At 42.8% G+C, this 23,490-nt stretch overlaps 1 protein-coding gene across 1 annotated transcript; it reads left to right on the forward strand.

The window, feature by feature from the left end:
• Window positions 1–722: 722 nt before the first annotated feature.
• Window positions 723–20,138, forward strand: plppr2a (phospholipid phosphatase related 2a). The gene is made up of 6 exons (XM_054608099.1): window positions 723–926; window positions 16,189–16,309; window positions 16,807–17,057; window positions 18,289–18,465; window positions 19,145–19,272; window positions 20,030–20,138. Exons 1-6 carry the CDS (start codon window positions 723–725, stop codon window positions 20,136–20,138), a joined length of 990 nt encoding a protein of 329 aa, XP_054464074.1.
• The last annotated feature ends 3,352 nt before the right edge of the window (window positions 20,139–23,490 follow it).

Below are 23,490 nucleotides of genomic sequence, written 5' to 3' on the forward strand. Positions count from 1 at the left end.
TTGGGGACTGTATTTAGGGAAATATGTGTCTCTTTAGCTGCTAAACGCTCCACTGTGTTCACCAGCTACGGTCGCTAATTTTGCCTGTCTAACATTTGGCACTGAACAGGTATACACACCAGGCTCAGATGTTTAACTCCATCAGCACCTTCTTTAGTATATCTACTCAATGACACGCAGGTACCCCAAAGACATGAAGCTAGTAGAAGTAATTCAGGAAATTAACTTTTTAGACGCACACACACTCACACACACAGTATCTACAAATACACTCACAGCTCGACTGTAGTAGATTTCATGAGTGCTGGCAGCATAAAGGCTGCTCCCCCTTTCATTCCCTCCCACCTCCTTGCCTCTCTATCTCTCTCACTCCCTCTCTCTCTCTCTCGCTGTGCAATTCTTTGTTTTTGCCACTCGTGCTGCCGCGGAACCCTCTTTTATTCTGTTTTCTTATTGAAGAGAGAAGCCTCCTTCTGCAGATTTCCTTTTCTCTCTCGTCTCGTTATCTCTCTCTTTACCTCTCGGATCCAAACACCAGAAACCCGTCTCGCTCTGTCTCTCTTTCGGTCCGTGTTTCCTATGCATCTCCCCGTGGCAGAGGGGAACAGGGACCTGACTCGCCCCTCTTCCTCTCCTCCTTCTCCTCCTCATCCTCTTCCACCTCCTCCACCTCTGCCTCCTCTCCGCCGCCGTTCGTCCTCTCACCTCCTAACGGCGGGATAATGTTCTACTTCCAGCTGGTGATCATGGCCGGGACGGTGCTGCTGGCTTACTACTTCGAGTACACAGACACCTTCCCCGTGCACATCCAGGGCTTCTTCTGCTACGACAAGACCTTCTCCAAGCCCTACCCGGGTCCGGACGACGCCAGCAAGGTCCCCCCCGTGCTCATCTACTCGGTGGTCACAGCCATCCCCACCCTCACGGTAAGAGAGTATTTATTTAAGTTGTTGACGGGGGTAAAAGGACGGAGCTCAAAGTAAGAAGTTGTCAAAGTTGAGGTGCTGTGTTTGAGTTTTTTTCTTCATACGATTTGTGAGTTTTGCAATGAATCATCTCTGGTGTGTGTGCTGCACCGCCGATCTAGAGAGCAGATCGGCAAGCCGCATGGAGGTAACCCCTCCAGCCTTGACGGGCAGGTGCATGTGTGTGTGTGTCTGTGTGTGTGTGTGTGTGTGTGTGTGTGTGTGTGTGTGTGTGTGTGTGTGTGTGTGGAGAGAAAACATAGAGACGTAACGGGAACCGGCAGGCCAGTCATTAGAGAAAGAAAGAGACAGAAGCAGAGAGAAGAAGAGACAAACAATGGAGGAAGCAACAGAAACAAACGGAGCAAAAGTTGGAGTCGAGGCAGAGCGATGATGCTGCCTGAAAAAAAAAAACCTACTCAAGATGATAGGTGAGGAAAAAAGAGACAATGAGCACAAAAGGAAGGCACTTTGGGAGGGGGTGCTTTTGTATGTGTGAGGTTAGCTGTTGAACCCCAAATGGGATGCGAGGCAGTGAGCATGAAATGCAGAACACCTGGCATCGACCCTCATCCCCCGGCAGACCCCCCGACAGACACAGACACAACCAGCCTCCAGCCCATAACCCGACCGGGTGACAAAAGAACGCAGCCCGGCACCTTCTGTTAGGGTGCAGCAGCTGATGGTTGTGGGTTATTATAGTGCGGGGCCACTTTACACCCGGGAGATTTTCAAAATAAAGTCATATTCACAGCAGACAGTGTGTGGTTAGTAATCCTATAGGTTCACCCTATTTATGAAGTCAAGTGCAGTGTTGATTTAGGGACTGTATGATTTTTATTAGGGAGGGGAGGGAGGGGAGTCAGAAAGGGGGCAGGGTTAACATTTCTTCTTTGTAATGACTCATAATGTTTATTTAGCAGCTATTTCCTCAAAAATGGGGAGCGATTCTTTTGTTTTTTTACTTGTCTTTCACAAATAAACAGCCTGAAGATATTGGGGAGAGGGTAATGTAGTTTTCTATTTCAAGGAGAGGGTTCAAAGCGATAATGCAGGTATGGGCATTACCTGTAAATACAATGTAATGTAAGTTTCAGCCCACATCCCTCCCTCCTACCCCAAGGATTTTGGAAAAGGTTTAGTTCCTCCCAGTTAAAGTCATTTAACATTGTCAATTTAAACAGCAGATGCACTCTTTAGCACCAGGCTACGCTAATCCTCAAACCAAGCAGACCTTTAAATCCGCCCTAGCGGAGGGTACATTATATTTGGAAGTTGATCTGGGTCAGAGCACATGACTTACACCAGATAGTCTGCCTTAACCGGTGCTGACAGAGGCTCTAGTGTATGTGTTTGTGTGTGCTTGTGTGTGTGTGTGTAACTAGCAGAAAGGTAAATCGCAGCAGTAACTCCCTGCGATAGCACCAGTCTGGTGCAAATGTGCTCTGCCATGTGCCTCTGGTTCCCCAAGGAGCCTGATCTCTTTTTTATCCAGGGCACGGCACAAAAGCTGAACCACATCTAACACAAAAAAGAGCTGTGGCGTGTTAGGGAAGAGATTTGGATCTTTCAAAGCGTTTGATCGCAAGTAGCATTATACTTTAAACAATCGCCTTTTTTATTTTCATTGTCAGCTCTGTCTAAATAACGCAAGAAAAGGCAGAGATGACAGTAGGTGCAGGGAGGACCCCACCTGGCCGGCTCGCTGTAGGTAATCGGCCACCATACGCATTATTTGGGTCAGCGCCAGAGTCCCGCACTCTATAGCTCACTGACAGCTCCCAGTAGGGCCCCGACATCTAATTAAAATCATCAATCACCTTTTGAAGTTTGAGCACGAGGAGCCGATCCACCGCTCCGGGAGAGAGACAGAAAAGGAGGGACCTGACATCTTCCCACCTCAGTCTGTTAGTCACATTTGTGCTCCGTGTTAGTTACTGTCGCTAACCTGTCGAGCTTCCCGCTACAGAGATAACGGTGGCTCGAAGTTCACAGTCATTTTGGAACAACGGGTCTTTGATTTCAGACACAAGAAGCTTCTCAATTGATTCATTTATTTTGCTGAAGTGATGATCTCCGATTTTATCAGATGTAGCTCGCTACGACTTTCCGTTGTTTCAAGCTGACTCGTGTTGAAAGGAGAATCTTTTATAATTTGGAGTTGAGAAGCATATAGAAAGCAGATAAAAGCAACAAAAAGCAACATAAATGTTTATTCGTTTTGGAGATTAATATATAAGCATTTAAAATTTGCAGGCATCCTTTTTTGGATTTGATTATTTACGGAAATATAAGAAGGAATGAACAAAATCACAAGTTTTTGATGACAGTGAATTTGTGCTGAATCACCATTTATTATTTTCTTCTCAAGATTGCAGATTCACCTGAGCCATCAAAGCAAGTCACATGAGTTTGCATTTAACTGCCCTTAATAATCCTATTTTTAGATTTTTAGATTCCCCAGATTTCACCCTAAGGGAACTGCTGCAAATAAATTCTCCACTCAAACACACTGGTTAATTTTGAGGGCATCTTGAAAGTTTGCCTAATGGAGCTTGTTAAGCCAGTTAAGTCGAGGATGGATTAACTTATCTAGCACAGATTCAAACTGACAGTGTGTTCGCAAATGTGTGTTCATGCTCCTCTGTAAATGCCTCCTTTGATCAGTTTTTTTTTTTTGTCTTTCTCTCTTAACCTCGGTTGCGTGTCCTCTCTCCACAACCTTCCCCATTCCTCACACCGCTACCTCTCATCCACACTGACCTTTTTGCCTTCATGTTCTATTCATAACCCTCCCTTCCCTTTGCAATTTTAGCCTTATCTGTGTTTAGTCTTTTTTTTTCTTAGGTTGGAAATCTGCCCTGTTCATCCAACTTCAGTCTGTTAGCACTTCATCTTTACTCGGGTTTACCTCTTCCTTTATCTCTTGGTTTGTCTCCACTCTCATCAACACCTTCTCTGCCTTTTCTGACGCTTTACCCCTTGTCCTCCCAGACCTCTCCTCACACCTGTTGTTTGTCTCACCTTCCAATTAACACCTGTCTTCTGTGAATCGATGGCGCTCCTCACCGCGCCTGCTCCTCAATCTGTGGCCCGAGTGATCAATTAAATCAAAGTACAACCGCCCAGGAAGACTCTCTCACTTCCTGCTCTTTTCCTCGGACAACAGGGAGAAATCAAACTGAGATGAAAGGGATACGCAGTGAGACAATGTATACTTATCTTAATAAATAAGAAAAAATGTCAGCTCATCCAGGTCAAGGTGAACACAACATCCTTGTGTGGTTGAGACACTACCGAGCCAGGCTAGCCTTTTTCAGTCTTTAAGCTAAGCTAAGCTAACCAGCTACAGTTTGTTCGTATTTACCGCAGAGACATGGAGAGTGGTCAGCAACAAAAGCAATACGCATATTTCCCGAGATGTCCAATCATTCCTCCAACTGCGCAGCCTTAGGACATATGAGGTGACACACGGTACTACAATAAATAAAGGGTTACTGTAGGATTACTATAGTAACCTATCAGTAGATATTGAGTCACTTCTACCACTCTTTGAAATAAATTCTTCTTTTCGTCATCACAGTTTCATCACAGCAGTTTGCAAACCACTTTGGATTGCCACTTTGTAGGAAATATGCTACATTATATATATGGAATCGCCCTGCCTTGCTGATCGCTTCAAATGTCCACCATGTTGTAGCGCCAGTGTAAAAAAACATTACAATCATCATAAAGGCCTGGCCACACACACATTTACACCACTGACCAATACCAAGTCTTCCTCTGAGAAGACAGATGGCCAGAGTTATCACAGTTTAAGAGATTGTTTGCAGACGACAGAAGTAAATACATTGATAAAGAATTGTGAACTTATTGTCCATGTTAGTGGCGAAGCTAACAAGCTTGCTAACTGGCAGTTATCTGGGTTCTCTCTGCAAGCTTTTTCCCTCCTTCAGTAACTCTTTATTGAGTGAAATTGCTCCCGGTTTAATGTATATTCTGAGACAAATTGGCACCAACGACAGCCCTATAAAAGGTTGTCCTTTGTAAATTTAAAGGGACAGTTCAGCCCCAAATCAAAAATACACATTCTTCCTCTCACTTGTATTGTTATTTATCAATCTAGATTGTTTGGTGTGAGAGATGTTTGTCTTTTCTCCAATAAAATATGACGATATGTTTCACTTTCAGTTCCTACATGAAATTCAATTTAAAAAAAATGTTTATGCCTTTTGAGCTTCGTGACATTTAGTTATTTTACAATGGAGAGCAGGCAGACATCTCTACAGCCGATATCTCCAAAACAAGCCCCCTCCAACAATAACAATCTAGATTGATAAGTACCGCTACAAAATAAGGTATTTTACATTTTTAAGTGAACTGTCCCTTTAAGCTAATTCATTCAGTCAGCAAAAAAAAACTGACTGACTGACTTGTGCTAAATAAATAAACTAAAACTAAAAATTCATTAGCATGCTAGCAGTTAGTGCGCGAGCTAATTCTTACCAACTAGCCTTGCGAGTAGTCCTGATGTTAACAAGCTTTATGCTGTTTACCACCTTTTGTTCTGTATGACATTCTGTATAGTTTTAAGTTTTCAGGAATCCAGTTATTAGAATATATTCTGTAATATAATATGCACATTTTGAACACCCTTGTCTTGAATGAATGGTGGTTACCAAGTAATTAACCGTGAACCGTGAGCCTATATTTTTTCGTATTTGTTCTTTCTTTAACCTCAGAGCTTCTTGTACGCATTTAACTGGCTGTCACAGAGGTGTCCTGTCATCGCCTCACATCCTCAGCCATAATGTCAGTGAACTAACATTAAACTGTGCTATGCCCTCACCCAGAGCAACCATGACCTCACACCGGCCCCAACAGAAAACTCTCACATTCACGCACAACTGCACGGACATGGATCAATGCCTTTCTGTTTGTCTGTCCGTCTCTTACGATCTATTAAGCTTTTGCCTTTCAATCCTCTTTGCTGTTTGTTTTTACTTTACCGCATGCCATGTCTCCCTCTTGAAACCCAGACCTACGTTCACATCTAGGCCAGCACGCTGCTGACCCAGGTTAATGAGACAGATGGCGGGGTTGGCTCCTTGCTGTGATTTTCGCTGCCATGGGTGACGGCTTTCTGCCCCTTGACTTCTGTTCTTACTTCTGCAGTGGAAAGGGAAATGAGGAAAAACATGTGATAAGAAGGGAGACGACTATTCACAAGAAAAGGTTGCGTTATTGGAGAAAATAAATGTAACAACCAGGCTCGCAGCCCATCCCAAAATTAAAAGAGAAAAGATTAAATCACAGCTCAGAGAGAAAACTATAGGGATTCTATTCACGGAGGGAAGAGGTTCGTGTTGTTTTCCTCGCCGTACTTTAAAGTGGCTTTATCTGCTCCATCTATCTGTGGTGCTGATGGAGTAATTCACCACAGTCTGCACAGCTCCCACTCTGCCTGGGACACAATCACAGCTCTGATCTAACTGCTCCGATAGTAATCACCCTACTAGAGCCAGTGTAGGATTGCATCACCACATCATTTTTTTTACATTTGCATTATCAAACTATCTCCCTGTTCCCTCACATTTCCTTTTTTCCTGTCACCTTAAAGCTGGTGTATAAGCAACTTTGGGGGAACCAGAAAGAGTAAGCTAATTTTTGAAAGTATTCAACTGCAAAAACAACCCCCTATCCCCCTACGCCCGAGGCGGGTGTTGCATCACCCTGATGGGCTGTACAGTGAACGTAGCAAGAGAGATACAAAGTAAGAGAGAGCGAGGGTTTGTGCTGTCCTTTTGCCCATCGAGCAGTTTTGGCAAGAAGTCACCCATTCCTGTGAAATGCGATCAGACCGAACAGCGTTTGTCATTTCTGCTTCTTAGCTTTGATCCATTTTCAGTCAGGCAGAGAGGAGGGGACATCTCAGGGGTCCTGCGTGGCTGATAGACTGCAACGCTTCACTCAGCACCTTGGAGGTCTCTGATAAATGACAGCGAGGCAAATCTGCATTCACAACAGGCGGGGGGGCAATCCCAGCTCGCCACCCTCTATTCAAACATCTTTGCATTTAGCCACTGAACCAGATCTGTGTTTTTTTCTGTGTGTAACTGCACTCACACAAGACCTCTGCAGAATGTTATTAAAGAGTTCTGCGATGAATGAAGGTGATAAAACAGATGAATGAGTCGACGGGAATATTTCACCAGTTTCCCAGAATGCTCGTCGTAAATTTTGTTTATTTTTAAACACAGACCTGCAGACAATTAATCATGAAATGTTAATTCGAATTTTCTAATGTATGTGGTGACTTTTACAGGGACAGTATTTTTGGGGTAAAAAACACAAGGACAACTACACAGAATCTTTTTGTGCTCTGTTTTTTATGTTAACAGTTTTGATGTCTTATTAGTTGTACCAGAGCATTTTGCCGTCTTTATAGTTCCGACCTGAGGTTATTACTGTGTGCAGGGGCAGTTAAGATATATGTTGTTATGGTAGTTTGAGGCATGAGACGTTTAGGGGCAACATCAGGGCGAACTTTTTGCCCTTGATTCTTCTGTAGAATGCTGCTCCGATAATGGTGACCTTCATTTACTGACACCTGGGGTTAGCGCAATCCAACTACAGAAAACACTTGTTGAGCAGCTACTAAGTCACATATACAACAGAAGAGCAACTGGTGTGTCTGCTTACAGGGCAGCAAGTTGCTCTTCATCCAACAGCTACATTTGGCTGCTGCTTCTTGTTCCATTACTCCTTGGACAGCAATATTCAAACCATCTGTTGTCAAAGCATTCGAAAAAGGACAATTTTTTGTAGACACATTTTTGATAAACATTTACACCAACTCCACAATAAAAGCAATCCCATGTTATCCCAGTTAAATGCTTTTAATCAGAAGCTGTACTGTAGGAAAAGTTGAGTCAGTACTGATACAAATATTGGTGCAAAGGATCGTAAAGCTCACAGTTCGGATTGTATCAAGGACTGGAGTCAGGGATCGATTATGGATCGGAAAAAGAAAAAAGAAAGAAAGACGAAGAAAAGAACAAAGGGAGAAAACTTTTAGAGATCTCTGATCACTTTTTTTTTGTGTCGATCATCAATGATCCATATTGGCAGATATGGATCACTTTGTTGTTGGATTAAAGCAGCTTCAAGGCTCCAGACTATTATTTTTTTTGCAACTGTCCCAAAAATCATTTAAACTGCTCTGAAGTCAACAATTCAAAAAAACGTATTCCTTTTACTTTGTTATAGTGATTTATAGTGTTTATTAAATTGAATTACAGAATGTAAAACACAGTGAATGGCTATTGCTGACAAAACTAGATCAAAAGCGGTATCTTTGATCAGTACATACACCAACACACAAGCACGCAGGCAAAAAATCCCAGGTTCATGAAGCTATTGTTCCTGAATTTTCAGACCATTCCAGGTATTTCCCCCCCGCTCCTTTCTCTGATTCTGGTCCATCCGTCAGAATGGCTTGTGGTCCGTGGCACCAGGTTTAACCCAGATCTGTGATCAGGAGGATTACAGAAGAGATGTAGAAAGATAGAGAGAGAGATAAACCGAATAGATAGAAACACTGTGAGACATTAAACAGCTTGCAGTCCCCTTGATGCAGCTTTTTTAAGCGATGTAACAGAGCAGATTTTGGGCATGCGACTGAGCTGGATAAAAATGGAAAACAGAAAGACAAAGAATGTATAACCTACTTTTCCTCCCAGTGGGAAGGAACAATGTAAGAGGTAAAGAGAGGGATTAGTGGTGCTGCACCACAATGACAAAGAGGTTTCTGCTTCTGTAAAACAGAATAAATCTATACTCCTAAGTGTATATCATTGTAATACTACTGCATGGACGACAGTACAGATTCTCAGCAGGCCAAACAGTGGTTTTGATGTGCAATCCCTCTCTAAAAGGAGCTATGTACTCAAATGCATCTGTGTTTGCGTTTCGGTGTTTGCGTGACCATCCATCCGTGATCCCTAATAACGTGTGTCTTTTTTTCCTCAACCGTCATTCTCCATCACGTCAGCGGATGGAAATACACTCCGCCGTCCTCGTTTTCAGGCCTCCTGTTAAAATCCTGGCGAGAGCCACGTGTGAGTAAAGGTGATGGCGGTGATCCTGACGCGCTCAGACGGGCGCCGCGTTGTCCGCGTCGTCCATTAGCCCAAAAAAGAAATCTCACACAAACATCGCTGTCCAGAGATTGAGGTCGCCGCAGATGACGACGGATAATGGGATACTAGTGACAGCTAGGCATCTCTTTGTACTTTACACATGAATAACCTCCACAATCATGTCAGAAGCATTAGGTCTTATGGCCGCAGAGTGGTCTGTTCATTCTGTACAGTACTAGAGATGCAGCGTGCTTTGGTTTCATTAGAGGCCAGACAAGGGCGCCCATTACTGCTCCATAATTCACTTATGAGTGATCGTATTTCTTGACATTTAAAGTTTAGAATCCACTACAGTGTGATGGACACTTTTGGACCAGCTATAAACATTTTGACCTTAAGAGGAGACACTACAGGCAAAATACATGCACTGGTCAGTTTAGAGATTTTTGGGCTTCCATAATGTGTCTTCTTTCAGACTAGTGGAAAGAAAACATCCATAATACACATTTAGGTGTTTGTTTTAATACTTTCTGTATTTGCGTCTGTTGATTTCTCCTAAATTCACCAAAAGTTAGCATCAGATAATGCCTGGTTTCCATACTTAAACAGAACATTTTCCTGTTATATAGAAAACAACCATTTCAATGTACGTAATCAACTGGGGAAGATTCATGTTAATGTCCATTGGTTATTTTTTTAATTCACCTGTAGTGTCTTCAAAATGTAGTCCATTTTACATATCTTTCTCTAAAGTTTTTTTCTCACTCTGAGCCAAAAATCTCAACTTCAGTAATAGCAACATACACAGAACTTTCCAGTTTCATTATTATCTATATTCTGAAGGTCTTTTCAGAGGGGTTTGTTCATAAATCATTTATAGCCTGATTTATAGAACAGTTGATTTCCTAAAAACATGGATTGTCTATTGACAAAAAATCAGATTTTTGGAAAGATACAAAGAGAATAGTCTCTCTGTAAAAACCATTGACTCCATTATGTCAACAAAATGAAACCAGAATTTTGAACCTGCTTTTATCACAATTTTCAGAACACTTGCATAAAAAAGTATCTTACTGTAAGTAATCAACTAGAGAGTTTTGTAGTGATAGTTACATTTATTTCCCCCCCTGGGTGTCTCCCTTTAAGACATGGCCACTTGCCACTTTGTCCATTTAGTACCTTTCATCTTCACACAGTGAAATCATCTTTATAAACAATGAATTGTTGGCCTTACATAATAACGTTTACCAGAAGAAAAGATAAATAAGCAATAGAGACATGTAAAAAGTGGATGGAGTAGTAGACCATTTGGCTTCTTCTTCTTCTTGCAGCATTGGTTCCTTTTATGTAATGGCTCAGAGTCAAGCATACATTATATTTTCATCTGTCCACTGTATTTGGTCCCTAACACGGGCTGAACGGAGTCAGTTGCTATTTGTAGAAGGGAATGCTAATGGGTGCAATCTTCTGCATGTGCAATCATTCAGGCTCATTCCAAGACGCTTGACTTGTCCTTGCAGCTAAATCGACTTTATCATTACCACCGATGACTACAAGCAGCAAACCACTAAAGCTGGTGTTAAATCCTATGTATTCACCATTAACTTTAACAGATCTTGTTGAGATCATAATCCCCTCTTGTTCCTCTTTGTCGTGTGTTCCTTCCATCCCTCCCGCTCTCTTTTATTCCTTCTCTATCATCGCAATCCTCCTCATTCATCTCATCGCTCTGAGTAAAACATCCATCCCCAAATTCGTCGTCTTCTAATTGACACGCGTTTCGTAAGAAGGGCCAGTGTGAATGCACTCTCACATTTGACTAATACCCACTGACACAAATCGAGATCTGATTACTCACACACACAGAGCAGGAAATGGGCCCTGTGCTCGTGACGTCGCTATGTGCACACACTCAGAATTAATAGGGTCTTGTGTGTGTGTGTGTGTGTGTGTGTGTGTGTGTGTGTGTGTGTTTCATTCCTTTCACTCCTTCCTCTTGTTCTGCTCCTAAATCATGCATGTGAGAACGTGTGTAATACAGGTCTTTGTCTACACTTTTTTTCCCCTCCCAATCTTTAAGATAATCTTGCTATTTTCAAGAAATCACCGGCGAGTCCTGGACGTTTTCATCGTCCTGCATCGTTGGAGTGCGGACTGGACGGGCGGTTTAATTTCAAGGAATTATAATCTGCTCATCCATGAACAATAGCGACAACTGCGTCATATTAAAGTACGAATCCTTGGCAGAGGCAGGGAACCGGAGCCGCTGCAGTGGAGGGAGAGATAATTTAGGAAATGTTGGTTGAAATAATGCGCTACATGATTCACATGGATGCCATCCACACATGAATAATTCATTCCTGCAGTATTACCCCCCCCCCCCCCGACATCATCACTGCTCTGACTGTTCCTCTCTTCCTTTTACTTTCTTTACTCTCCAACTTTCTTACTTTGTGTTCTCATTCTCTCACTCTTCCACTTAATCTCCCACAGAGTCTCTTATGCTTATCTTTAAGGGTTTGGTTTCATAAGTGATGGGGGGAGAAACGTAATGTGTTGTTAGGAAAGTATCAGAATACATTTTTCTTGTGATCAAATGCTTTCAATTTAAAAAACTTGAAGGTCAAATTGAGCATACCACAAATCATCTGCATTTACATACATCAGCAATACTGGATATGGATCACAAGCACAGAACATGGTAATCTAGTTATCCACAGAGAAAGTGACGGTCATCAACCGCCCGACAAAGGGCTCTTATTCCAATCGATCAGTTGACTATTCTGTCTTTTTAGTTTTAGTTTATGTGCTTTCATACTGAATTCCTTATTTCCAAGATATTCATGAGCGCATATCTGGTAAACACAAGATTTAAAGTGGTGCTTTTGCCCGATTCTTTGTGGAGAAACTCAGTTTTACAAATGTGTCAGTCAATTGACTCAACTAATGTGTAGTTGAAGAAATTGTATGAGTGTTAGTTGACTAAGAATTTCTTCTGTCGAGAACAGCCCAGGGATCAATAAAAATGTGAAAAAGTTTGATTAACAGAGATGTTGTAAAACTCTTTTACATTGTATTAAATCAACTCACTTCGAATTGTTAATTTGTGTAATTAAATTAGCTAATCTCATTCACAACTCATAGTTTTAGGCCACATCCACACTAACCCGTTTTCAAATGAATCCGCATATATTTTTCTGCGTTTGCACCGAGCGTCCACACTACACAGCGGAAAACAAATACATTTGAAAACGCTCCCGAGGATGGATCAGTTTGAAAACGCCGCGTTTTTCATGATAGTGTGGATGACGGAAAACGAAGAAGTCCGAAAACGATGACGTAGGCACCGGCGTTCGCTACTTGATTGGTTCTTAGCAGTAATGACGTGTCATTCCCTGATTCATCAAACCCTTACTACGTGACCCTTTTCCGGAAGAGAACAACAACAACAGCCTTGATACCGATCGACTACCAGGTTAATTCAACATGGATAATGTGGTATTTGTTACACGTGTTTGTACATAGATGTTCAAGCATGTAGGGACTTAGGACCCAGGGGAACATAGGTGATCAATGGCAACCCGGAAGGGATTCCCGGTTCTTTGGCTTCAGCTGGAATCAGCCGTTATTGGAGCGATTAGCGAAACTTGTGTTGACCAAATGTATGGACCCATAATCTAGTAAACTTTGTTTAATGACTGTTCATTTAAAGTACATTTGCTGTCTGTGTGGGAGAGATAGAGTTAGACCTGCAGTGTTGTAACTAAGCTTGAAAATAAAACTTCTAAAAACTTCCACGAAATGTGTCTGTTTGAGTTCATGGAGGAAGATTTTAGAGGAAGTTCTTAAGTATCAAGCACAACGAGTATCAAGAGTAGTGTAATCGTATTATCTGTAACCAAGCAACCAATGTACTTCCTGTTTACACCGGCACGCGCATGCCCAGTGTACGTGAATAGTCACGTGATTTTCAGGGGCGCAAGTCTGGACGAACATAATTTCGAAAACGATGCTGAAACGCATGTGTGGACGGAGATCTTAAAATCCTGTTTGTTACAAAATAAAAAGATGAAGATCATCTACGTCAAGCCCCTTAAATTAAACGTCAGAAGTGGTGGAGTTGAGTGTTGATTTTGAAAGCTAATATTGAAATAAAATAGGAGTAGAACGGACATTGCCATTTAAGTCAACAAAGCAGTATGGTCGAAGCGGCGGACATTTTTATGTGTATTGTGTCCATTATAGCGGCCTAACTTCCATTTACAGTAAACTAAACCGACTTAGGACAAGAAGGGTAGTCTTTGAGGTGAGGTTTTGCAGTACTGACTAAAACGTGCAGGTGAGTAGTAACGTATAGCGTATAGAGCCAGAGTACATTTGTACAATTTTAAAACTACCGCCACACTCTTGTCTCAGGGTAGAAAAGCACATTGCTATCGCCCAATGAATGTCAACTTTGTTCAGCACATTTTCCGAACCAATTAACTAGCTAGCTAGCAAACTAGCTAAAAGCTGGCTAGCTAACTAGCTTGCCAACAGCGGGCTGGGTCTAACATTCCTTTCGCCGACCCCCCCATTGTTCTGGAGAAGGGCAAGCTATCAAGCTAACTAGCCAGCTGTCCTTCTCTAAAGCGTCCACTCTTTTCCCAGCAATGTGCGACAAACTTAACCCAAATAAGCCCAACTGATGTGTCGCCATAACAACAAACAACATTTCCTTTTGTACTAGTCAAATGACTATGGCAAAGAGTTCAATATTTTTCTACTCCTATTCTATTTCTATGAAGGGACCATATGATTGACTGTCTCAAGAGGCCAATCAAATATTCACAGATTAAGCATTCATATTGAACAACAGTAATGGACCAGAAGGGCACAGAGGCCTAATAGACACTGCGTTACAGTTTGGCCCGAGGCAAAGTGTTCAAGAGCACTTGTCCACGAGTGACAGCACAGTTCCATTATCTCACATTGTGTTGTGTACACAAGCTCAAACCCTCCACAGTCCCCATGGAAACAGCCGCCACGCTGCCCTTAATTGGCCCGTAAATGGTTGTCCACAGTGCGACGGTGCCCCTTACACCTCTGATTTGAAGCTACTGATTAAACCCCCCTCAGCTTTGATTTCAGGCTCCTATTACTGTTTGAATGGTTGCCATGGAGCACCCAGTAGGGTTGTGTTTCACTAATGAAAGAAGGCACTCGACCGGGCATGCACTTCACAGTCACTGCTGCACCGACTGGGCCCCTGCATGCTATTACCTCATTTGACTTGGCTAAAACATGATCACTTTAATCTCTTTGGCTCTGTCTTTCTCAATTTTCTCTTTCTGGACAGTAGTTCTTTCACTTCCTCCTGCTTTCCTTCCTGCGACAACAGCATTACAGCTTCACTGTGGGGGATAAATCAGAGATTATTTCAAATATGGAAAGAGGAAGAATGAGGTTTATGAGTTTTTTAGGATCAGGGTCAGCGTTTATGTTGGTCCCACTACTGTCACAGCAGAGCACGGAAACTGTAAGGATGATTTAAGATTAAGCGTATTTCTCTGTCTGAGATGGTCATTCATTTAGGGACCCATTTTGTTTTAGACTGTGCCAGCGTCTCTAAGAGCTCTACGCTCTCATACAGATGAGTCGCACAGTTGCAGTCCATTAAGGGACCATCAGTCTGGAGAGGTGCCGCTGTTCAGACTCTCAGGGACTGAATTGAGCTCAATCACCTGACCAAAACTGCGAACTTCCAACAACAGTGGGCTGTTATTTTTTGATAACAGAATTTTTTTCTAGACTGCAGTGAGTCTGGTAAATCTCCATGTGGCCACAAGCAGGGAGTCCATGCTTAATAAAACAGATGATGATTAAGTCTAATTAGATTTGTTTGCTCTGTGCGCTGAGAGATCATTAGTGATGCCCAAATTCAGTCCTGATAGTGGTCAAATGATTCCTCTGTGTACAACTGGATAATGTTAGCACTTTGAGTTTATTGTCCTCCTCCCTTATGTGAGTTACACTGTGCAGGATACTTTTTGTAGTATTTCATTTATTTCTTATATATGTTTGGTTTCTTCATCTGTGTAATTTCCATGCCATTTATTACTGACTGTGCCGTCATTTGTAATTTAAGCTATATACTTAAAGGTAAGGATGCCCCAATCTGACTTTTTTAGTCCAGAAACCGATACCTGGACTTTGGGTATCGGCCGATACCGAGTACCGATTAGATATCAGTGATTAATCAATAAGCTGTATGCCCAACTGTGTTGAATTGACTGGGATAGTTATTTTATGTCTAAGGCAACATCAGTCTTGGATATTGCTTTCCTAACTTTGCAAAACAAAATGTGAAAAATAAATCAATAGATATAAAACTACCAAATTGTTATGCATTATTGAAATATTACATTGACACAAAATAAACAGGAACTACAATTCAAGTGTAAACATTTTTTTAACGCAGCAACAAATTGGCTAAAGATTAAACAGGAATACAAATTTCAATATATAATGTATAATTGCTTAAACATAAAATTGAAAAGATCAGCTATGTTTTAACCAATATCTGATTCAGCTATTTAAGTCAGTATCGGCCCGATATCAGTGTATGGCAATGTATTTGTTATATCCGTTTATAATTAACGAACATGACAAAGAGTCTACAGCCATGCTAGCAGCTGTTTGTATGTACATCGTACAGTGGTGCTTTGAGCTAAATGCTAAACGCACAAAAGACACGCTAACACGCTTGTAATGACAAGTATACCACGCTGATGTTTAGCGGGATGTGATCCCATTCAATTTAAAAAAGATTCCTGTGAGGATAAGATAAGCAGCTGGTACCATCAGCACTCTTTTACTCATGTACCATCCAGCAGTGTCAGGGGTTTCTGTGCCGATCTTGACCGTTGACCTCACCGTGTGTAAGGGTGTGTTTGATTTTTGTTGCAGCGGTGTGTGGGAGCATGGCCGTGATACCGTTGGTAACTCAGATACGATAAATTCAGTGTACCAGATGTGTCAACTAATGGTATTCTGTGCTAAAGTTTTTAACCACCAGGTCTGTGTTTTCTTTGTGTGCACAGATTCTTGTTGGAGAGCTGTGTGCCTTCTTCACTAAGGCAGAGGGAACCCAGGAGAAGACCATTGTCACTGCAGACTGCTGCTACTTCAACCCCCTGCTGAGACGCATAATACGATTCCTAGGTGAACACCCTGTTTTGTATCACTCAGCACCTCTGCTCTTTACAGGCCCGTTTAACGGCACTTTGCTGTCTAGGTGTGTGTTTTTTAGAGAAAGAGCGAGAGACAAAATCAAAAAGACCAAAACAACACGAAAGAAAAAGGTTGTCAGAACGTGAGCCGCTACACTTGAGAGTTTGTCAACTAGAGGTTGCGCATGTAGCTGTTAATTGGATGATGAACTGCGATATAATCTTCGAGGTAAGATATTCAAGATCACGGCAGGAAGACACTTGTGAATATCAATCAGCCTGCAAATTTGCATCCCGAGCTGAATCAGCTGAGGTGGAGGCTTCTTTTTGCAATTTCACACCTCAGCTGATAATGATGTGTTGGTGCTATTTCAGGAAGGGGAAAACTTTTTTATCTTGCAGCGCTGTTAACATGTGTTGATATCATTCAAACATCTAATGTGCTTCTCTTCTCCTTCAACTCTCCTCGGTGCTCTTCTCCTGCACCAGGCGTCTACGCCTTCGGCCTGTTCACCACCACCATCTTCGCCAACGCCGGCCAGGTGGTGACAGGAAACCAGACGCCCCACTTCCTGTCCGCCTGTCGGCCAAACTACACGGCGCTGGGTTGCCAGTCCACCATGCAGTACATTGCGGAGCGCCGAGCCTGCACGGGCAACCCGCTGATCGTCATGTCTGCGCGGAAATCCTTCCCGTCCAAGGACGCAGCGCTGAGTGTCTACTCCGCTGTGTACACAGTGGTATGTTGGAGCACGGAGATGCTCTGTTCTTCTGAAGGCTCATCCTGCACTGATGTCTTCACGTTTTCACTTTATTCTATGGGCTTGAAGTACTTAACTCACTTATTTAGCTGAGAAACCAGCAATGTCGTGTGTTAGATAAGCAGATTGATACCAATCTCATGCCTACACCGTGATTATGAAGCTGCAGACATTTAGGTTAGCTTAGCATGAAGAATCGTTTGGGTAAGTCATACAAAAAAATGAAAGTGTAAAAACAACAGTTTCTGTTTTTAAGTGCGGTTATGTGCAGGACTTTTTCTTGGCCAGGAGTCTTGTTGTCACTGTGAGATTATCAGGCAACAAGCTAAAATAAACAACACATCCCATTTCCATTCTTTGGACAGACCTAAGGTAGCTGTTTCACCGTTTCCAGTCATAATGCTAAGCTTAGCTAACCGGCTGCTGGCTATAGCTTCATATTTAGACACGAGAGTGTCTCATCTTTCTCTCTGCAAGGAAGGAAGAGTATTTTCCTACTTCCAACTTTACTTCCTACTTTTCAATTTTACTTTTAAAATCAATGTAAGTTTTTATTTGGTCAAAGTGGACTTAACGTGTTTGGATTTCAGATTCAGTCCGCATCAGATAAGAGCGTTGAACATCCGATATTTGAGCCCCAAACGTTGCCCCTGCTCATTCAATTTACCTATAATCCAGAAGTCTGGTGGTATATACTAATGCTTAATTATTATTATTATTATTATTATTATTATTATTATTATTATTATTATTATTATATATATTCAGTGCACAGGAAGTGATGACTGATAAGCAACATAAAGCCTTTAAGGTACCAAGACTTCAGCTGTATCTAGCTAGCAACCCAGTATACATTCCAGAACCCCTGAAATTTCTTCTTATCTCTGTATGTTAAAGAATTGGAGTCATAAAGACTCAGTATAAGTATGAACTTTGCTAATTCTGAAACATTTTCAAATCGTTACCTTTTTTGGTGCCAACTAGATCAAAGTCTGTCTGTATCCACTCTCATCTTTGCATTTACTTTATATCCAAAATTATTGTTCAGTAAAGAATAGTAAGTTAGAATTAGAAGATTAAGTTCTGTTTTCTTTGTGTTTTGAAAAACCTAGTCACGTTGTAATGACGTATACGTGCTTGTGTGTCTTGTGTTGCCTCCTCTGTTCGTTGTACTCCCTCTGTGCGCTCCCTCCCGTGTGCCGCTCTGCAGATGTATGTGACGCTGGTGTTCAAGACCAAAGGCACGCGGCTGACCAAGCCCACCATCAGCCTCACCCTGTTCTGTCTGGCCATGCTGGTAGGCGTGGTCAGGGTGTCCGAGTACCGCAACCACTGGGCTGACGTTTTGGCGGGTTTCTTCACCGGGGGAGCCATTGCTGTGTTTTTGGTGAGAGTCTAGACTGGACAGGAAGTCAAAAAACGTGGCGGGTTTCACTCACTCAATTCTTAGCCGTTTTTAAACAGCAGGGCTTCAAGATTTCTCAGAAGACAAAAACAAACAAGGCTTCTTATCTCAACCGTGGAATTAGTTGGCGGAAACAATGCCTGTTGCTAGCATATTTGATCATCAAGCGTACGCTGAAACTCTAGAGTTTGTTGAAAATTCGTCTCCAGCTGACTTTTTAAGTGTTTCCTGCCGATTCTTTTTTATAAAATAGTGCTAAAAGTTCAAGGTTAAAGCTACATGTCCCAGGTCCCTTGTATTTCAGGTAAGAATCAGTTCGCCAAAGTATTATAGTATAGTATTATTACTAAAATAAAAATGTACAACTTATTCAAGTTTCGCAGGATTTGCCAGAGTAATATGGTCCCCTAAACTAAATAGAGAGTAAGACAAAGCCCATATTTTAACTATAAATTCTGATATATTAGCATCTTAACCCCCATAGGATGGACGTTCCAATCCTTAACAGGTAATCTGGCATTTAAATAGCTGGGAATGCTAGTGTTTCAGGCTAAAGTTGGCTCTGCTTTTTGCTTTAGGCAAAAATAAACGAGACCGCCCTCGCACACATCTCTCCTTCTTCCTCCTTCCAACCCTCTCACCTTGTCCCCCTCTCCTCCAGGTGACCTGCGTGATCAACAGCTTCCAGCAGATGCTGCCGAGTCCTCCTCCGCTGCGACCCCAGCGCCCAGAGTCAGTACTGGGCATGCCGATGGTGACGCTGCCCTGCGTGGAGAGTCCACTCGAAAAGTTAAGTGGCCCTCAGGTAAGGGGCGGGGGTGGGTGCGAGGCACGCCTGCGCTCACTAACGAGGGGCTGAGATGCGCACCCCTTGTCTCTTACCTCGAATCCGTTGTCCCCCCTCCCACCTCCCACCTCCCCTCCCAAAACAAAGATCAAATCCCCACGTATGCATGCTCCAACTATCTCCACTATCTCTTTGGGGTGCCTCAGCAGTTTTTGGCCGACACACTCGAGGTGTAAGTTACCATTCTGATGTAATGCAAATGGAAAACTGTCCTCCCTCGACAGTTTAACAATCTTCTAAAAGATTTTTTTATCTCGCGAGTGTTTTAGGGAGATGTGTCGCCTCCTCTGTGGTCTGTCTCCGTCACTAACCCTCACCTGACTGCCTCTTTTCCTCTGTCTCCCACCTTGCCTCTCTCCTCTCAATCTGCTCCCCCTTGTCCCTCACTCTCCTCCAGCATCCTGCACTCTCCTCCCCACCTTACAACGCCTACGTCCGACCATTCTAACCAACCTTGAACCCTTTACTCCGCCCCGCCATCGCCACTCCCCACTATCTCCGTCATCTGTCGCCCTTATTTCTGTTTCCTGCTCGGTTTCACCTGTGTTACCCCCCCACCCCCCTCTCATCCCGCGCATCGCTCTTGATTATTCTTTTCTTCACTTTTTCTCTCTCTCTCTCTTTCTCTCTCCTTCGCCTTCCTCTTTGCCCCATCCTCTCTCTCTCTCTCTCTTTCTCACTCCTCTCTTTCCCCTGCAGACTCCGCGGGGATCTCCGTTCACCGAGATCACATGACCATCAGCCCTATCGGTTCCCCGCCACCCCCGATGTCCTCATACCGTCTCGCTCCATTTCCAGCGAAGTCTAGACCAGCCGGAGCAGCACTCGCCGCACTGCGCCGCCCATCCGGCCGGCCGGTACACGACGCTGCACCGCTCCTACTCCACGCAGGTCTAGACCGCTCCACGATCCACATACACACACACACACACACACACACACACACACACACACACACACACACACACCATCCCGCTGCCCTCTCAAACCCCGGGGAACCGATAGGCAAACTCTTCAAAAACTTTTTTTCTCTACTGGACATTCAGTACAGAGACAGGAACATCTTCCTTTTTGAATAAGACTTTTGTTTTTGTATGAACTCAGTCGTGTGAAGCTCACTTTTGTCTTCAGTGGCGTGTTCTTTAGAGGAAAAACACATCAAACTGTGACCACTGAGAATGTCCACTGCTTTTTTTTTTTTAAACAACGTCATGAACAAATTCTCACCTGTTCGAAGGAGGCTAAACGTGACAGGGGAACTCCGCGTTTTGACTCCCAGGACATCTTCCATGTCTGCTGTCAGGACGGGACGTGTTGGACCAAAGAAGCCCACTGAAGGATGCGTGTGCTGCTGAGATTTACCCTTCAAAACATCCTTTTAGCAAAGCCATATACACACACACCACACACACACACACACACACACTCACACAGTAGTGTGAGTAGCAGTGCCCTTGTCAGCTACACATGTGATTCACTCAGATCAAAGAATCCATTTCATTTCTCTCAGCAGAAGCACCAGACAATAGCAAACAGGATGAAAGCACAGACAAGATCTCCACTTGGCTATTTTCTTTGTGGGTTTTTTTCTTCACTCAGATGGTTGCAACTTTGCCAACAAAAAAAACAAGAAAAGAAAACTGATTTGAAAACACATTTGATAAGACAAAGACAAGCTGCCGACTGCAGGTTGGCAAATTAGGTGCATCACGTTCGGGAGCAAATATTTGTTCAGTTTTGTATTCTTCTGAGACGAGGAGCTTTCATACAAAACACTTCCTGTGATGCCGACTGATTTCTTTCTTTTTTTTTTCACTCTTGCACAGCATCGCTCACCCAGAACCGGAATTTCTTTCTCAAAAAAACAATGCGACGAACTGTCCGAGTCATGTAATTATTGTGATTAATTTCTGAGATTTTATTAACAAATTTATTTATTGACATGTACATACTGTGTGGTTGCCGTGAGCACTCCATGTGGCGTGACAGTTTTGCTGACTTTGATTTGCACACTCAAATTATTATTATTTTTATATTCGCCCTTCCTCTTCCTCTCCCCACACATCTTTTTTTACAACCTTTGTTTAGGTTCTGTGCTATCTTGACTATAATACCATCACTGGGCTCTGAAATGTTTCCCTCTGCTGGACGACACACACACACACACACACACACACACACACACACACACACACACACACACACACACACACACACATAAAACAGACACGCAAGAGTAAAGTCCTGTTTCACAGAGCACAAGCATATTCAAACACCTTCAAAAGCACACACATGCACAATCACACACACACACATGTAGTTGTTGCTGAACGTCCCTTAATCCTCTTTCTAACACTAAAACCTGTTTGTATGATATTGTACATAACTCTTCTTTTGTACTGAGAGTGTGATTTTTACACATCACCAACACTAAGTCTAGATATTTTGGGGGGGGCTTGTATGTATTGCTATGATAGAGATCAGTGTGTGTGAAGGTGCTGAACCACTCTGAATACTGGAGCGGTTTGAAAACACACATGATGGGTGACTCACTCATTTGCCCACTGAAACAACTTAAAAGTCACAGTTTTTAAGATGCTGTGTGTTCATTGGGTTATGAACTCAAAGCACTTTCTGTTTGGAGTTGTCATGGGAGCATAAACAGTGGACATGAATTATTTTTCATGTCAAATCTCCGGACACATTCATGCTCTTGTGTTCAGCTCAGACGGCCCAGCGTAGAAGTCGACAAAGCTAGCATATGGGAGCTAACAGTAATACCACATGTTATAGCAGCGCTAAGTGATTCTGCGGAACAAGCTGTGAACACAACACGTCAAGCGGACACATTAGCATTCATTTGGAGTCGTGATTCTGGACACCCGTCAAAAATATTTGCTATCCAGCATTCCCATCAACTCCTGAGAATAATATCTGGCTCTTTAGCCGCTAAGTTAGTCGAGTCCTAGAGAGTAGTAACCGAGACCGACCCGAACCCGACAAGCATTCTGTTTTCAGAGACCGACGCAGTTAACGTGAAACAATGTGTTACCTTGTCACGCAGTTGGTGTTACCATGATTGACTGGTACAGCTTTACAAATTTGAATCTAAAAACCGTGTGGTTTGGTTGGATGTCTAGGGAGACCCCACATTTTGGAAAATTTAGTTAGCACAAGATAGTCGTCCTAAAAACACGTCCTGAACAAAAATCCCTTAATGCTGCTTTAATATCCATGTTGTATTGTTCTGTTAGTTTTGTTGGCGTCCTCATTTGGCTGGGTGAGCTGACATAAGATCGTGAACGTGACAAAAAAAAAAGTTGCATTCATGTCCACATTTATTACAATTTTTTAATACGTGAAAAAGTCATTTTGGGGACTTCTCTCTGAGCCGGGAAGTTTCTTAGCTGATGTTCTGATATTTCTGCAGAGCCACGACCGTTACATGTGGCTATATGTGAAGCACAACCATCAAGAGTATGTGCTGAATGAACCTCACACATTATCCAGTGTACGTTAAGGTTTGTTATCTCGCGTGAGAAAGATGAAGATAAGATTCCGCCAAGCATCTTCAACTTTAACTCGTCAAATAAAAACTGTGACATTCTGACGAGTCAGCGCACAAATACCACGCACCTGCAAAGTTGTGAATTTGAGTCAGAGTCATGACCTTTGCTGCATGACGTCCCATTGTGACATATCTGTCCTCTTTGCTTTCCAGCCCTCAATGTCCCGATGAAGCAGAAATGCCTTAACGGAAGGGAAATCAACAGAATATTAAGTGCATAACATTGACAGCTTGTAAATGTGTGTTTTCAGTGCAAGCTTCTCATCCACCCAAAACCTCAGCGACTCTGGGCCGATTGCAGTCAGTTGTTATCTGAATCAGTGTTCACTGTGTGAGCGCTGCTTTAGCACAAGGAATGCTCCAATGAGATGCAAGCACCAAAAGAGAAAAAAACACTCAGAAAAAGAGTCTGATTGTCTTCAGGTCAGAATAACGTTGTCCTCCGGTTAAACCGTCAAACACTGCAGCTCTCCTTCCCTCTGAAGTCTGCAGCAACTCCAGTTTTAAATCAAAGAACAAATACGGTGCGGTTGACTGACGTTAAATTAAAAAAAAAGCACCAGACTCCTTCAGATCTGCAACTCTGAGGGAG

This window comes from Anoplopoma fimbria, chromosome 11 (genome assembly GCF_027596085.1).
Source record: "Anoplopoma fimbria isolate UVic2021 breed Golden Eagle Sablefish chromosome 11, Afim_UVic_2022, whole genome shotgun sequence".
Classification (NCBI taxonomy): domain Eukaryota; kingdom Metazoa; phylum Chordata; class Actinopteri; order Perciformes; family Anoplopomatidae; genus Anoplopoma; species Anoplopoma fimbria.